General features: G+C 36.1%; 1 protein-coding gene across 1 annotated transcript in view; it reads left to right on the top strand.

Moving 5' to 3' along the window:
* pcsk5b (proprotein convertase subtilisin/kexin type 5b) overlaps nucleotides 1–16,431 on the top strand; it is a 35,769-nt gene extending 19,338 nt beyond the window's left edge. The window contains exons 9-21 of the mRNA XM_016228904.1: nucleotides 2,312–2,412; nucleotides 3,943–4,046; nucleotides 5,513–5,630; nucleotides 5,719–5,907; nucleotides 6,094–6,230; nucleotides 7,431–7,556; nucleotides 7,635–7,734; nucleotides 9,454–9,647; nucleotides 9,743–9,827; nucleotides 11,345–11,448; nucleotides 12,420–12,558; nucleotides 12,648–12,763; nucleotides 14,064–16,431. Coding sequence (XP_016084390.1) covers nucleotides 2,312–2,412; nucleotides 3,943–4,046; nucleotides 5,513–5,630; nucleotides 5,719–5,907; nucleotides 6,094–6,230; nucleotides 7,431–7,556; nucleotides 7,635–7,734; nucleotides 9,454–9,647; nucleotides 9,743–9,827; nucleotides 11,345–11,448; nucleotides 12,420–12,558; nucleotides 12,648–12,763; nucleotides 14,064–14,179 — 1,629 coding nt within the window. The 3' untranslated portion in view covers nucleotides 14,180–16,431. The remainder of the gene's footprint in view (nucleotides 1–2,311; nucleotides 2,413–3,942; nucleotides 4,047–5,512; nucleotides 5,631–5,718; nucleotides 5,908–6,093; nucleotides 6,231–7,430; nucleotides 7,557–7,634; nucleotides 7,735–9,453; nucleotides 9,648–9,742; nucleotides 9,828–11,344; nucleotides 11,449–12,419; nucleotides 12,559–12,647; nucleotides 12,764–14,063) is intronic.
* The last annotated feature ends 1,860 nt before the right edge of the window (nucleotides 16,432–18,291 follow it).

Genomic DNA, 18,291 nt, shown 5'->3' with positions numbered 1-18,291 from the left:
AATACGTTTACATTCTGAAGCCCAGTGTTACAGACATTAGCACTTATCTTTGTTGTGATCTCTTGCAGTTTTCAGGTAGTACAGCTGTACTTATATTTACATAGGTTTATTATCTACCCATCCAGGGTTAATGTCATAAATACTAGCAGTGAAAATATTTTAGCCAACTGTACTGTGAATAAAGTTTTGAAGGCAAAAAAGGTTGATTGTCTATAATTCGTAGAGATGTATGAAGCACAGCTCAAACAGAAGTCAGTTTCACACCAAGCAGCTTTCTGTTGGATGTTTGATGAACTTGAATAAAATTACAGAGAAAAATACTTACAATTTTGTATGTTTAAAAACTTTTTATGCTCTTTGGCTGTTCGTTTATACAACAGCAGTGTTTTGGGGGCTTGAAAATGCAAACTTTTTAAAACTGGTTTCAACATGCAAGTGTTTTTAATTGTCTTTGTGTAAACTACAAAAACGTGACGTTTTGAAAACGGTGACATCTTGTGCATGCATATTACTTGGTCAGTATATAGGTATGAGCGCAGGCGCATAGTGTTTCTTTACAAAGTGATATCGACAACTACAGGCCTGGCATGCATAATATAGCATTATTCAATGTTGACGTAATTTTAACTGAAATAGGAAGTCAGGGTGGGACATATCAAGCAGCTCCGCCCCTTTTAAAAAATAGCCTATTGCGTTTTATTTAAATCACAGCTCAGCCATCGCTTGAGCTCGGTAAAGCTGCATTTTACAGTTTATTACAGCCACAGTCTAATAGATTACTATTAGGGTATGCTTTGGATTCTAGAGAGCATTTGATTGGACAGAAAATCTGATGAGAAACTGAAGTGCAGGGTGATGTCATCAAAATAATCCATATTTTGGATAAATATTGATCCAAAATATCAGTAATCCATATTGGCGGAAGTGAGAGACAGTAGCTGCGTCCCAAATGACACACTATACTCTATGCACTTATACACTATTCACTTATGCACTATGTACTCAATCATGTAGAGTGTGAATTATATAATTCACCAGACTCCAATTATTAATTTTGTCATTAATAATTGGAGTCTGGTAGCCCCTCCCCCTTCGCTACGTAATTAAAGCTGTGACAGTTGAGTGCATGAAGTGTCCAACATACCACACTTCATTTTTTTATTGTTATTTAAGTGCATCATCCGGGTATTTAAAGTGCACTTTTTCTTATTGGAATTTTCAGTGTGAACGCACTACTCACACTATTTATAGACCTACAAAACGGCATAGAATAGTGCACAAGTACGCGATTTGGGATGCACCATGTAAGATTTGAATGCTTATATCTTCTAAATGCGTATTTTGTTATTGTTTTGGAGCACACTAGCTTATAGGTAACCTTAAGGTTAACATATTCATACTAAAAAAACTTTGATTTTGATTTCATGGGGACTTTAAGACTTCTGATCTGATCAGATCTAGTGCAAAAAAATAAAACATCTCTCCAGTTAGACGGGAAGGGGGTGTTGACTTTTAAAAAAAAAAAACAGCCACACTTTGTTTTTTGTGGATGTGACGTTTAGAGCAGAGTAAATCCGAAATCCGTCACACAGATGTCTCACAGCTGAAATTAAGAGTCTCATTTAGTTGATCCAAATGGCCTTAAACTAAACTCTTTGAAAATATTTCAAAGATTTTATTGCATGAAACTTCAAACTGATGCTGACACAGTATCTGAGTGGATCCAGTCCATGCTGCTGAATCACAAATGCCCCAAAGTGGTGGTAATTTCCAGCTAAGTGTAGCACAATGGCACATTTATAGCACGTTTCATTGTCAGTAAGTACTGCAGTTTGCTGAAGTGCATTTAACAAATAAAAATAAAACTTTGGCAATATTTCTTTTTGAGTTAAGTTTAGTATGTGTGATTAAAGCAGCAGATGGAACAATTTGTGGCCCTGTGTGAGACGGGATGAAAATTAATACACTATATAAATCTAAACCACGCATGCTAAAATCGTAAAATAGTCATTTTCAAAAAAGCAAATAAAAAATAAATAAATAAAGTTAACTAAAACTAAACTCAAATAACAAAATACAAAAAAGCAATGCAACAAAACTGGAACACACTTGTTCAAAAAATAAACAAAGTTGTCTATCACGTACTTGCAGTGGAGACGGTGTTGTGTATTATAACAGAAGCGGTCAAGTATTGTTACTTCACGTCATGTTGCTCACTTGCAGTGTCAATACACATTCACTTTGTTTACCGATTAACACATGGAAACGCCATGCACAAGAATAACCTGAATTTCTTTGTCTCTCTTGTTAGATCACAACCGATCTAAGGCAGCGCTGCACAGACAGTCACACTGGAACATCAGCGTCAGCGCCGATGGCAGCAGGGATCATAGCTCTTGCTCTGGAAGCAAAGTAAGTGGAAGCAAACTACTGTATGCTCTCATTTCTCTTAACAGCTGTTTAGTGGAAGTGTCTGTTCCAGGCCACTTCAGTGGAATTGGCACCACTAATTTATCCACTAATCATGAAGGTGTTATGCTTTTCACACTCTCACTGACCCTCTGAATTAAAGGGATAGTTCACCCAAAAATGAACATTCTGTCATCATTTCCTCACCCTCCACTTGATAAAGACCTGTATGAGTTTCTTACTTCTGAACACAAAAGAAGATATTTTGAAGAATGAGGGTAACCAAACAGTTGACCTTAGCCATTGACTTCTATAGTACTATGGAAGTCACTGGCTACCGTCAGCTGTTTGGTTACCAACATTTTTCAAAATACCATCTTTTGTGTTCAACAGAAGAAATGAACTCTTACAGGTTACACAAAAACAATGACTGAAACAGTGGCTTTTAATTAACGCTTCTGATGTGTTTTGACTGTGTGCATTTAAGACCTTCTGGGAAATTTGTATTTATGAATTGGGAAGTCATAATTATGACGTCAGGTGCATTCAAGTCACTTTGGCTGGAGCAAGATGGCAGATACATTTCTCCAGCAAAGTTTTTAACTACTTCTAAAAAATAATGAATAAAAATGTGCATTGAGTGCCTTTTTTCTCACTTTTTTGTTTTTATTAAATTTATGAAGGTGCTGTAAAATGGATCGCCATATATTCTGTTATAATTGTGCAATACTATCATATTTTGTACATGCTATTTAGCTATTTTTGGAAAAAAAAAGTATAGAATTTACATATAAAATTAAACAATAAAAAAGACGCCACATTTATTGCATCTACCATGTTTCCTCGCTGATATGCTTCTGACTCAAAGATAAGCCTGACTTTCCCACTCATCAATACGACATTGTGGTGTCTTTTAAATCATAAATATGATCTTTCCCACATGGCTTAAATGCACCAAGTGTCTATTTTGTGCACACAATAAGGATAAGCTACAACAGGTAAACAAGTCAGCACTGTGGGTGTACTTGACCGTGACCAAAATTATGCAATATGTTAAATTTTAATGTTGAAATCCTGACCCCTTTAAAATGCTGGGATTCTGAACGCCGTCTAGAGAGCGGCTTGATTTCCTGTAAGTTTAAACTGTGTCTGATTTCACACAGGAAATTGAGCAGAACCTTGACATATGGCTGCCATGTGACTGTATATTCCCAGCACAATGCAGTGAACCAAACAGAGTTAGATTGTTTCGATATTTCGGGGGGATAGTCGGGGACACATGGCATCCATCTCTCTTTGGTTTGATGTTTGATCCCACTGTGCATGGTGAATTATGGGAGCGAATGCTTCAACCAGACATCCAGGCAATGAGACTTTGTGAACTACAGCTGAAAACTGTGGCCAGTGTGATTGTTTGAATTATAATAATTGGGTTTGGAGGTATTGAATCCAGTTTGGGGATATTATTTAGTCACGCAATTGGTCACATAGTCGCAAATGTCCATTAATCTTATTTTTGACTCTCTGTTGCAGTCCTTTCCTGACGTGGCGAGATGTACAACACATAATAGTGAAGACATCTCGTGCTGGCCATCTCAGCGCTCCTGACTGGAAAACCAATGCCGCTGGTTATAACGGTAACAGGCTTTTTAATTTCTTTAAACTGCCCTGTCTCGTTTTAACCACCAAATGAGAAGTGATGCTTGTGAGAAACTTCATACCCAGAAATATTCAGACGTTGATTTCATTATTGTACGCTCAGTCTTTTGGGTTTTCCAGACTAAGGGTGGGTGATATGACCAAAATATTATATGACGATATGACAGATTTGTTTTTATGAAAGCAAAAATTTTACATTTTTTTTTTAAATTTCATAATTAACAATCGATTTCAGTATCACAAAAATCTAATACTAGCCTAACTAAAAAAAACTGAAGACAAGTAAACAATTTGTGATAAAACAAGAACAAAGAAACTAATTACATGCAACAGCACAAAAAACTGCGACAGAACAAAGGCTCAAATGTAATAGACCTATGTGAGATAACTACTTTAAATCTGTTATCTTCACTTGTGTAAATTAAATATAGATTTATTCCTATTAAAGTTACAAAAGTTATTCAGTTGAGAGCAGCGAGAGATTACTCTCTTTTGTTGTTTGATTAACATTAATGACACAGACAGCAGCAGGTTTATTAGGCTGCTGTCACTTTAAGACTGAATGCACGGCTCTAATATAGTGATACACATGCATTTTTTTTCTCAACTGTTTAGGTTCACTTAAGACATAAATGACTGTATTTATGAGGATACTCTCAAAGATGGGCATTTTGAAACGTAAGTGTGTGTATTTGACCGTTCAAGCCCAATAAGGTGCCAGAAAGAACTCCGTTCAGTACTTGTGTGCTGTGTGAGAGGCAGCTTTATGTATGTATGCGTGCTTCAGGTGAGTGCGCTCAGACCGTCTCTCTGGCAGTGCTCACATATACCAAAATTTTTTAAAATCGCTTGTTTTTTTAAACCGCAGCTCTTAAAAACGCATTCAAATGACAAACTTTCATGATGGCGCAGTGACGTCACATGAGCATAACCGTGATAGAGACGATAGTCCACCCCTATTCCAGACTATGCTGAACAATTAATTTTACAACATGAATATACATCAGGGTTATTATAGTAAACTAAAACCATAAAAAAGTGTCATTACTTGAAATATGATAAACATTAACTTAAAATAAAATGGAAAAAAATGTAATATAAAAAACAAATGTTTTATCTAGTTGGCAAGGCGTCGTTTCTCATCTTCATTTAGTTTAACAATGTACTAAAATAACTAAAATTAAAACTGTAATAATAAAATTGTAAAAAATGTATAAAATCTATACAGACAAAAAACTAATAAAAATTGCAAAAACACACAACAAAATTTCTAAAAATGGAGAGGAAAATATAATATAATAATAAAAACTAATAGCGTTTCAATGATACTAAAATAGCCCTGATCTGCATCATGATTGATGGTAAATTTGGTGTTCATGGTAACTCTCTGTGTGCATATTGTTATTTTTTTTGTTGAACAGTTAAGTTGTAAATATTCTTACAGTCAGTCACCTGTATGGCTTTGGGCTGATGGACGCGGAGGCCATGGTGAAAGATGCGGAGCGCTGGAAACAGGTTCCCCCACAGCACATCTGTGTGGAGAATGCCGATAAACAAATCAGGTATATGCAATCGCTCTTAAACATCCCACAGTAGGTCACATTTATAATGTTATATAAGTCATAGTAAATATACATTTGTTTCCCGTAGAACCATCCGTCCAGAGCATGTCGTTCGTTCGGTGTACAAGGCAACAGGCTGCACGGATAATGCAAACCATCATGTTATTTATCTGGAGCATGTGGTCGTACGTATAACAATTACACACCCACGGCGAGGAGACCTGTCAATCAACCTAACGTCACCATCAGGGACAAAGTCACAGCTGCTCGCCAATAGGTACAGTTACAGACTATGCACTAATCTTCAGTAAATGGCTACTTTGATAGAATTACTGAATATTGTGGTTTGTTTTTTCTCCCTGGTGAATTTCAGTGGAAGAATTCCCAGATTTCCACTGAATTGGTCCAGTATTTTTAAGTGCATTTTGTGCTGTGGTGTAGCATCTGTTTATTGTTACTGCAGGCTGTTTGATCACTCAATGGAGGGCTTTAAGAACTGGGAATTCATGACAACTCACTGCTGGGGAGAGAAAGCTGGTGGAGACTGGATACTAGAGATCTATGATTCTCCTTCCCAACTCAGGAGCCAGAAAGCACCAGGTACTTTCTCCAAGCAAAACACACTACCTGTTCCTTCAGCCATTCCTTCACCTTTGAAAACACCACGTGGTCTTACACAGAGGTGATTTGACAAATGCATATCAACTTAGGCTGTGTGGTAACTACCACAGTACCAACATTTATTGCGGTGATTACAGTTTAACAGTTCAGGTAGTGTGACCTGAAAAATAAAACTTAATTAACTGATGTGTGAGATTTAAGTTGAACAGAGTTAAATCTTTTTTTTTGTTGTCAAAATTGGCAATCATCCATTGACAATAATGCAGGCGGAATATCGAACTGTATGTGACGTCTGTTTCCCCTGTTGTCAGGTCACATACAAAATATGTTGTTTTAATGATATAATAACCATGTCGCTTTTATGGCATATGCTGTTATTATAAGAAATTACATCATTTAATGACTCGTTATCTCATTATTTTTAAAGAACATTGTTTTAATGGCATGTCATCTCGTTATTACGAGAAAATGTGTAATTTTTAACAAAAACAAAAAATATTGATTTAATGATGTAACATCTCATTATTATGAGAAGATAGTGTTTTAACATAACATCTCATTACTATGACATAATTGAGTGGGAAAAAATACGTGGCAGCAATGTGACCGTAGTTTTTTATAATATATAAACAGTAGAATATATACATTTATATATATAGAATATATAAACATCAAGTTTTGAGTATATATATATATACAGTGGGGCAAAAAAGTATTTAGTCAGCCACCAATTGTGCAAGTTCTCCCACTTAAAAAGATGAGAGAGGCCTGTAATTTTCATATATATATATATAAATATATAAAATTACTGTTTCTTACAGTGCATTTGATCAATTAAATACAGCCTTGATAAGCCTGAGAGACTTTTTTTCTATATATTCCATATATAAAACTATGGAATAGTTATCTGCAGAACGCAAAACATTCTTTGTATACTTAAATTTGACGGAATGCGTTAACTATATAAAAAAATTATATTAATCATAAAGGATTTATATTGAAATTTTGAGTCTATTATCTGTCCTGCTTTCATTTAATCAGTCTTTGTCTGTTTAGTTTAAGTACTGATACTGACATACTTGTGAATAACCATTTCCAATTGGGAAGGCCGAGAAATATTAGTTCTGTAAATGAGGGTTTAATTTCTTTGCACACCGACTGACTTGTTGTTCGTTCCAGGCAAGCTGAAAGAGTGGTCTCTGATACTTTATGGCACCTCCGTGCATCCGTACTCATTCCGCAGTGACAAGCCTCGCTCACTGGCGGAGCCTCAGCCTGATGACGAGTACAGTGAGGAGTATGTGGGTAAGTACTCTTTTGTAATTCTATTATGCTTCACTGCGTATCTGTGGAAACGCATCAGTTTCTGTTTTCTCACATAAGGCTTGTGCCACCCTGAGTGTGAGAACGGCTGTGAGGGTCCAGGGCCTCAGCAGTGCATCACTTGCCTCCACTACTTCCTCAAGTTCAAGAACAACACCAGGTACACAGCTTTTCACAACATCAGTACACATTAAACTTTTTTTTTTTACAACTTTAAAAAAAAATGTTGGTACTTGGTTCAATAACATAATGACCTTTTTTTTCTGGATGCATTAACTTATACAAACAATTATTAAAAAGGCATCTCGGGGTAGAACAAATGTACAGATATTTGCACGAAACAAAAATATAACATGAATGATATCACATATCCATGCAGACCCTCATGACTGTAGGACTGTAGGTCAATAGGTCTCTTAAAATATCAGATCATTTCATATTTTTATGACATGACAAGGTTAGTTCAGGTTGAACTAGAATTAATTAATAAATTATTTGTAAATAATTAGTGCTATTTGTAAAAAGAAAGCAAAGATTTTTACCTTTAAAATATGCTTAATTTAGAAACCTATATTTAATCAATATTTATTTGTGATAAGATAAGATTATTAATAAGATATTTTTAGTCATTAAATTTGAACTTTTTATATGAAAATCTAATTTGTTTTTAAAACATACTCTACTGTTCAAAAGTTTAGGGGCAGTACAATTTTTACGTTATAATAATACTTTTATTTAGCAAAGATGCATCATCATAAGTGACAGTTAGAATGTTTATACCATTTAAAATGTTACAAAAGATTTCTATTTCAAAGAAATGCTGTTCTTTTGAATGGTGATATTGAATTGTATTACCGTTTCCACAAAAATACAAAGCAGCACAACTGTTTTCAACATTGATGATAATAAGAAAGCAAATCAGCATATTAGAGCAATTTCTGAAGGATCATGTGACACTGAAGACTGGAGTAATAATCCTGAAAATTCAGCTTTCCATCACAGGAATAAATTATATTTTAAAATATATTAAAATAGAAAACAGTTATTTTAAATTATAATAATATTTCACAATATTACTGTTTTTACTGTATTTTTTTTTTATTGTTTTGGATCAAATAAATGAGAAAAGAGAATCTCACCGACCCCGAACATTTGAACAGTAGTGTATGAAAGCAGCATGGATACATGAGGACATTTCTAAGAACTTGGCGCATTTCTCATTGACCTTGGTGTGAAACTCAAATCAGTATTAAATGTCCATGTATTCATTTGTTTGGTATGTAGCCTTATAATGAACCGGCTGTACAGCCAGTCAGTCATTGCAAAATAAACTCCCTACAGGGTGATACAATACCTCAACATGAAACATGTGCATTGCGTAACATAATTAGCGCAACTAAATAATTGAGAAAGTTTTTAATACGTTTGCAGAAAGGTTGTATTACTGAAAGTACTTTTTTTTTTTCTTTTTTTTTTTTAATTGAAAATAATTTTACTTGGAGTCAAAAGATTAATTAACTTCTATAAAAACACCAAAGCACATGCTGACAACAGCTGTGTGTCTGCGTGGCCCTGCTAACATCTCACATCTATCCAGACACTCTGTGTGTGTGTGTGTGTGTGTGTTTGTGTGTGTGTGTGTGTGCGCACGTGTCATGATTACATTTATAGATTTTGTGTTCTCCGGCATCCCAAGTTACACAAGCCACGTTCACATCTGGAGCTGATGGCTTTCTCAGACTGACTTTTCCCTTTGTTTCCTGGTGAAAGTCTTTCCTCACGGCTGCCAGATGTTGATTTTTCTGGTCTCATGTGGCTCTTCCTGTCTGTGTCTGTCTCTCTCCTTTTCTCTTTCCACCTCCGTCTGTCTGTCTCTCAGGATGTGTGTACCTGAGTGTCCGACTGGGTTTTTCCGGGACGATAAGAAGCGCTGTAAGAAGTGCTCTCCGCTGTGCGAGTCCTGCATCGGCAGCCGCAGTGATCAGTGTTCAACCTGCCGCTCGGGTCTGTTCCTTGTGGAGGGAGGAAACAACTGTGCCAGCTCCTGTCCTGACGGCTTCTACCTGGACCTGGGCAAGTCACACTTCATCTCACTCCAGAAAACCTCACATGCTGTTTGGCTGTGAATTGTGTTGAATCTGAGACCTCATGTGGCTGTTCTCTCGCAGACTCCACCATGTGCTGGAAATGCACCGAGAATTGCAAGAAATGCACATCTGCGAACATCTGCACAGAATGCCAGACTGGTCTCAGGTAATTCAGTCCATTGCAAATACATTATTTGACCTCCGACATGTTTTTTTGAGCCAGTATATGAAATATAGTCAGAATCTTGGACTAAAACTTTCCTACGATCTTCATTGAGAGATGTCAAAATAAAGCCATGCAGACTAAATGCTGAATTATCACTGGAAACATCCTGTTACACACGTATCTCTTGAGTTTAGATGTATGTTGAAATACTGTCTCTAGTGAGCAATTTTGCTTGGGCTTTTCCAACTCCTCTCTGACGTTAGATAAAGAGGTGGAAAAACAGAGAGAGAAAAGAAAAACAGGTCATGGCACAAAATCTGGCGTAATACGCAGCAGCTGTTCTGTGAATGGTTTTGAAATATTCTCTGAATATAAGTAAAGGTTTTTTCACCCACTAGTTTGGACTTTAATCCGTCGTTGTTGATCTTTTTAGACTTGTTTAGACTACAGAAGGTATGAAGCAGGATGGCAGGGCTAGAGTGCAGATGAAACCGCAGTTTCTCTCTCTTTAAGGTTGCAATTACAGTCTTTGTAATTATTCATTTGACTTGTCATTCATTGCAGTTTTCGGGGAAACTTTATTAGTCTACTGCATGAGTTTAGATGGTGGGCCTTCCCTCTGAGAGAAAAAAAACCTAGCATAATTTTATAAAAATTGTGATTAAAAAACAGTAGATCTACAATGTTGCATGCCAACCATTTTGAGAAGTATTTTCTCACATATGATTTTATCAACCATTTATTTTTGCAGTGTTGAAACTGGCAAAGAATATGTTCATTTAGTCCAATTAATAAAAAAAAAATAAAAAAAGTCTAAAACCCACACAGAAATTCCATAAATTTTTTTCTTTTTTAATAATTCAATAAAATGAGAAATGAATTTTCTTCAGGGTTTAATTTTTACACCAATACATTTGCAATTATATTCGCGATTAAATGTTTTTTTTGAATTATTTTCTTTTATAACAAATTTTCTACACAATAAAATATTTTAGAGCTTGATATAAGTAGAAAAATACTTTATACTAATACTTTAAATACGCTTTTATCCAGGTTTTCCAAGACCTCAGGAATCCTGGTTCTTGAAAAGACAGTTGTTGATGAAATCAGAAATATGATGCCAGTTTACAGTCTTGATTTTTTTTATTTAGGTTTTAGCTTATTTTATTGCTATTGTCTTATTTAAAAAAAATTAAGTCATCTTGTGGCCCTCTTGGAAGTTTGCTGAGGCACTTAGTGGGTCCAATGGCTAAATGTTTTGTGTTTTTACCTGCTCCTGCTGTCATCATTATTATGATTTTGCACAACAACGATAATATTCATTTTCATGAGTTTTTTTCTTCGTAAATTTTACTATCCTCTTCCCCTTATATGCTCTGGCGCCCCCTATGGAGGCTCATCTCACGGTTTTAAAAAGTGTCTTGTGGCTCAGTCTCAGTGTTGAACCCCTTTGAATAATTCCCTCATCCATTCTGTCTCTCCCTCTTTCTTTGCTTCTGTTTGTCTTTTCCTGCTAGTCTACAGGGGAATAAGTGTCAGCTGAGCTGTGAACCTAGCACCTATTATAATGGGCATCGGCGGGCATGTGAAAAGTGCCACTCGACTTGTGCCACCTGTGCAGGTAAACACTTTACCTGTATTTATAGTACTTTATTTTTCATTTAGGTTTGCATCAGGCTTTGATCATGATCTTTGGCTTAAAAGCAATTTATAAAATATAACTTCCAGTAGTTGTTTTTTGTGTTCTTTTGGAGAGATCACTGATTGGCTATTCTGTTCTTTTATTTTTTAAATGCATATACGCCCCTTTTAAAACGCCCCTAAAATGTCAAGAGGATATATCCATCCTGGGCACAAAAAAGATGCACAGTATGATGCCATTTTGAAGTTCTAGACTTAACAAGACTGTGAAGTGCCTTCTGAGACTATTACGTCAATGCTGTTCTCTCCAGTGTCCAGAAATTACAACAAATTACTAAGGCTTCGCAGAACAACCAGTGCTTAGCTTCTGAATATACTGTAGTTTATCCAGCACAATTACTGTTGCTAGCTCAGATTCTGCCCCAGATTTTAACAACAGTTGATATATGCACACGTGTACACTTATGAGGATCACATTTGTTCGAACTATCTTTATTGTAACGACTCCCTTCTAATTCTCAAAGAATTACTGGTCACAAAAAGCTTTTCTTGTTCAAGTCATTTGGGTGAATTACAGTTCTTCTGGGATGTGTAATAGTTTGGTAATTAAAGTAAAAAACACAGTTGTAAAGGACCTTTTGAGTCGACTCTTAATCCAAGGAAGCACATAAGAAAAAAATGTCATGCTTTGGTAAATTAAGTCAAATTATGATACAGAAAGTCAAAATTATGAGGTACTAAGTCATAATAATGAGATAAAACATCCAAATTGTGAGATAAAAAGTAAAAATTGACATACTAAGTGATAATCATGAGACATTGAAATTGATATACTGTGTCATTGAGATCAAAAGTCTAGTGTGTTTCTAAGTGTGTACATTCCAAAGTGTATCAATTCAAATGATTTGCTGTCTGGCTTTTTGGGAACATGCTGGTACTCCCTGTGCACAGGAACTGGCATGGAAGCGTGTAATGAGTGCGCTCCGGGCTATTACTTTGAGGACTGGCGCTGCGTCTCCAGCTGCAGTGTGGGATATTACTTGACAGAACAAACGACAGACAACGGAGATGTCCAAAAGTCTTGTCAAAAGTCAGTATTTCACTGCTAAACATGACATCTGAGAAAGTGTTTACGTTTAAAGCGGTAATGATGCATCACGGCTGTGATTGTGCCTGCAGGTGTGATCCTACCTGCTACGCCTGCGCAGGACCGGGGGAGAGGAACTGCAGCACCTGCGTGAGCGGCTATAACCTGGAAAACGGCGTGTGTGTCGTCAGCACCATCTGCAAAGATGGTGAGTACTGTTGATTCTTCCATGCTAGCTTTTGGTTAGCTCCTTAATTCAGTGTTTTCTTTCCTCCAGATTCTAATCTGAATCTTTTGTGCAACAAAATATTTGAGTTTTTTTTGCATGGGGTTGAATCATGGTCTTTTTATTGTTTTGTTTTTCTGATGTTGATGTGTCCAGGTCACATTTCACCCCAAAATAGAAAGAAAATTATATTTTACAAATACCTTTTTGTTTCTTTTCAAAATTTCCAAAAGCAAGTACATTTACCCCAAATTCTTATTACTTTGTTTTATTTGATTGGTTTACTAAGTTTGGAATCAGTACAAATGTTTTTTTTTTTTTTGAAGGATGTCTCTTATGCTCACCAAGGCTGCATTTATTTGATCAGAAACAGTAAAAACAGTAATATTGTGAAATATTATTAATATTTAAAATAACTAAAAAAAAAGTTGGGAAAAGTCTTGTGAGAGAAAAATATCACAATTACCATTTATATTTATTTATTTATTTTTTACTCCCATGGCGGAAACAAACTTCTATAGAACACAGTTGTGCTACCTAATATTTTTGTGAAAATCATGATAATTTTTTCAGGATTTTTTAATGAATTGAAAGTTCAAAAGCATTTATTTGAAATATAATATATTTTGTAATAATGTAAAAATCTTTTCTATCGTGTCTGATCTATTTAATGCATCCATGAGGAATAAAAGCATTAATTTCTTCAAGAAAGTAAGTTTAGTGACCCTGAACTTATATTTATTTACTATATTATATTTTTTAAAGGAACTACAAAGAATACCATCGTGACGTGTGAACTCGTTGCAATATAAAAAAAATTATGGAAATAATCTAGAAAATATTATGCAAAATATAATGTTTTGAAAACTTTCCTCTGATTTTGAGGTGAGATGTGGCCAAATATTTCAGGCTAATTTATTTTCAAAGAATGCTTGTGAATGTGACGAACCTTGAGATCAAAATGGGCTACATTTTTACGGTGGAGCGTAATGTCTGCTTTTTCTAGCAAATGAAAACAAAGTTACACTGTCAACCTGTGACACTGTAAAAATGATTTTTTTGGATCACTTTCTAAATGTTTGTTCTCCTTTTCTTCCTGATGATCTTTCCTTCAAATCTTTTCATCCTGGATTCCAATCACACCTGGATATCCTCCTCCGTCGAACAATCAACTGGATTATAAAAAAATACAAAATAAACCCAACACAACATCATTTCCTGTCCGCCGCCCATTTGTGTGCTGTCTCTCTGCTCCTCTCTCCTCTTCCTGCTCTCTGGAAAGCAAATGAAGAATCGTGGGCTGAGGGAAGTTTCTGTGTGCTAGTGAAAAAGAACAATCTGTGCCAGAGGAAGGTTCTGCAGCAGCTCTGCTGTAGAACATGTTCTCTAAAGGGCTGAAGGAACTTTTCCGGCTCCACTTGCCCCTCACGTTCCGCTAATTTATATTCCAGTCGGGAACCTCGAATACGGGACTACATCGTGAGGTTTCCCGATGCCAGAACTACAACAAACCTACCTTTATCTCTGTGTGTCTGTATGTATGTGTGTGTGTGTGTGTGCGTGCGTATGTGTGAGTGTGTCGACAGAAGCTGTCAGGGTGGTGCGACTGGGATCAGTAATAAACGGCAAATCATACATGTCAGTATTTTGTGACCAAAGCATGGATGCCAAATTTTTTTAACCTTTTTCTTCGTTTTGGGTCCAAGAGAAGAATTTGGAGCGACATGCTAAGCGTTGAAGCGGCGGTTCTGTATTTTTCCACAGTTTCACGCATGCTGATGACAACAATGATCAAAGCCAGTTTGTGCATATTCTGAAATAAAGCGCACTCAGAGAACCTCTCCGAGTTTCAGCAAGACCTCTGTGAGCAAAAGGGACGCATAAACCATAGCACAGGTTCATCCACTGACCTTCATGACTGCAGTCAAATCAATAGCTGACTCCGGAGGTACAAGGTACAATAAGTACTTCCTGAAGCGATAAGTATTGTACTAACACTAATGACCTGCCGTTTAGCCTCGCGATGAGATGAATGCCGTCACGTCAGGTGGTCTCACTGTTCTGAAATTCTTCACCTCAGGCTCATATCTCATACTTTTTTTGCGTGCATGTGTGTTTTTGTTTCATCATCGTTGCAAGTGGGAAAAATAGGTTTTCGTGAAACCTAAACGTAAGTTAGTGAGCCCTGAAGAATCGTTGACTGGGCTGAAGTACAGGTTTTAGTCGTGGTAGCTGAAATGAGGTTTGAAACACTTATCAGGCCTTTATGATATATTTTTAAAATAAATCCTTAAACATGCATTTTTATATCTCGCCACTTCAAAAAAACAACTCTACAATATTAATCCTAAATGATTCATGTGAAATAAGGAACTTTAAAATGTGTGTCTGGGTAGATCAGGGTCAACAGCCTGAAATAAATGCGTTTGGTATTACGATGGTTTTATGTGTCGGGTTTCAGATGCTTTCCCCATAACTATTTATATTTTATTGATTCATCACGGAAATGAAAAGTTAAACTGCTCCATTTTAAATTGACTTGGCCACCTAAAATAATTCGTTATTCCAGGTCTTTATGAAAGTAAAAAGTCTGTGATTCACATACTTAACTGGTGCTATTGACATAATCGAGCTATTAGAAATTGTTTTTGAATTCACATTTGTGTCTTGAGTCCAACAAGTATTTGTGAATTCAAATCAAGTCTAGATTTTCATTTGTTCACATTGGCCATATTTACTGTATCTCCATATTGCAGTATCTTGGGAAACGGAAAAAAATACTTGAGGGGAGTAAGGTACGTAGTAACGTTTTACTAAAGGTCAGAAACGAGGTGAAATGTTTAGTTATACTAATAGTACTACACAACACAAATTAGACTTCTACATTCATTAAGGACATGTTTGACCAATCCGCTTTTGCGCAATGTTAAGGGGATTTCTATGTCTTTTATTTATGAATGGTGTGGTTTAAGATGACGTAGCCTTTTATTTATGAAAACGATTTATAAATGGTCATAGTTCAAATGAGTTGTGTTTTGTGGATGGGATTGTCCAACCACTTCATGCTAATTGTGTATTCATGACACACACAAAAAAAGTTATAGTATGATTGTACGTTTTCTGCGAACTCAATACATGCACCGTTACATAACTAATGTTATATAGGATTACGGGAATCAGTCTATGTTCAGATGTGTTACATTTACTCTGTTCTGGCAACGTTATTTCTTAATGTATATATGTATTTTTATCACTATTAACCTTAAATATATTTTGCACCCACGTTGAATTGAAATAAGGGGGAAATGGATGATCAAGTTTTCTAAAATTATTTTATATTTCTTTTTTTAGCCAACCGCCATGACCAGTTAGTCTAGATGAAGATGTGTTGTAGTCAGGGCCAAGAAAAATGTTTTATCATGTAGAGAAGACTGGACGAAACAAATGGTTTACTGATCTTTTTATTAATGAACTTTAAAATAAAAACAAGACTCAGAGATTAAATGAGACTACTTTTGTTTACTCGTTTAGATGCTGGGCTTATAATTTTCACTTGGTGGATAAATTGGGCGAAACAGTCACATAGACTTGCACAGAAGTAGTGACCCGAGTCATATATAGAGTTCAGAAAGTCATAGAGCTCTTTTGACTTGGATCCATTGTAGTCAGGGCCAAGAAAAATGTTTTATCATGTAGAGAAGACTGGACGAAACAAATGGTTTACTGATCTTTTTATTAATGAACTTTAAAATAAAAACAAGACTCAGAGATGAAATGAGACTACTTTTGTTTACTCGTTTAGATGCTGGGCTTATAATTTTCACTTGGTGGATAAATTGGGCGAAACAGTCACATAGACTTGCACAGAAGTAGTGACCCGAGTCATATATAGAGTTCAGAAAGTCATAGAGCTCTTTTGACTTGGATCCGTATAGAACCACCCTAGCAACCACATAGCAACACGCTAAATCCGACTAAAAACTCTAGTGTATTGGTGGCCAGTTTTTCACTGACGAGCAGCGCTCACATTTTCATCATAAAAATCTAGTGTTGTCAAACTGCTTGTTTATTTTGACTTCAAGAAATATTGTTCAGAGTTAAATTCTTGCGGTGAACTGGTGTGAGAATGATTCAACCTCTCCTTGTTTTCTTTACAAAAGGCCCTTTTTGTTTTGAAGAGGACAATTCGGCATTTGACCGAGAGAAATTCAACTCAAATGCGCAGTGGTCACACTGACTTTAAAAGAGACAATATATGCGCAGCCCTTTGTTCTGACCTGTGGCCGTTTCCTTAAGAACGAACATTTCTAAAATATTTGCAGCTTCCACACAACCAATGTCACTTTCCTGTGATGAATAACATGATAAAGCCATTATTATTGACACACGCTGTTTTAAATGTTACAATCCTGTGTCAAATATCAAAGTGATTCTTAAGCATTTTTGCAGTTTAATGCAAGCAGTTTGAGTGAGAAAACTCATTTAACTGACATTGGCTTTGGACCAGTGTTTCTTTAAAGGGATAGTTCACCCAAAAATGAAAATTCTGTCATCATTTACTCACCCTCAAGTAGTTCCAAACCCGTATACATGTCTTTGTTCTGCCGAACAGAAAGGGAGATATTTTGAAGAAAGTTTGTAACCAGGCTGTTTTGGGGCACCATTGTCCTCCATAGTAGGAGAAAAAAATACTATGGAAGTCAATGGTGCCCCAGAACTGCTCGGTTTCCCACATTCTTCAGAATATCTTCCTTTGTGTTCTGCAGAACAAAGACATTCATACAGGTTTGAAACTACTTGAGGGTAGTTTCATTTTTGGGTGAACTATCCCTTTAAGTCTACTGATTGACAACTCAATTACGGTCATGTAGGGTCATGAGCGTTTGCTTCAGGACTGTCAGAGCTGAGTGAATAGAGTGTATCAGAGCGTAAGCCTGAGGTCGTCAGAAGGGTCAGTCGGCCATAGACGTCCAGCTCACTCTAAAGGAAATCTCACAAATACATTGCTAAGCCTGGGGTTAAAGGTTAGCTCAATGTATTTAGCTCTTCTCACATTCCCATAGCATTGCTTTGGGATAGTTTTGATCCATTCTGACACCTAGAGAGGGAAATATGTTTTGGTTATACTAACACGGGTATCAGGCTTGGTTAAAGTAATTTGACTGTATGTGCAAGACTTTAAAAAAATTTTTTTTTTTAATGTGGTCAGTTTTTTGCAACTTACAAAATCACTTTTTTTTAAATTCAGCTTTCAGTTATTTTTTTCTAAAGCCTGCTGATTGTATGAGAGCATTCTTCATGACCTTTCTTGCTTCTTTTGAGAGTGTTCTGATTTATGAATCCTGCATGTTCATGGCCTTTGAATTGTCCACAATCATAAACGTCAGCTGGTCAGTTCTTCAACCAGAAGCTTTTTTTTATTAATGCTAAAGCTGAACAGGTAAGCACCTTGTGTTTTTTGTGTGTGTGTGTGTGTGTGTGTGTGTGTGTGTGTGTGTGTGTGTGTGTGT

Source organism: Sinocyclocheilus grahami, unplaced genomic scaffold, assembly GCF_001515645.1.
Source record: "Sinocyclocheilus grahami isolate Dianchi unplaced genomic scaffold, SAMN03320097.WGS_v1.1 scaffold345.1, whole genome shotgun sequence".
NCBI lineage: Eukaryota > Metazoa > Chordata > Actinopteri > Cypriniformes > Cyprinidae > Sinocyclocheilus > Sinocyclocheilus grahami.
The sequence above is the reverse complement of the archived record's forward strand: the minus strand, read 5'-3'. Positions and strand labels throughout refer to the sequence as shown.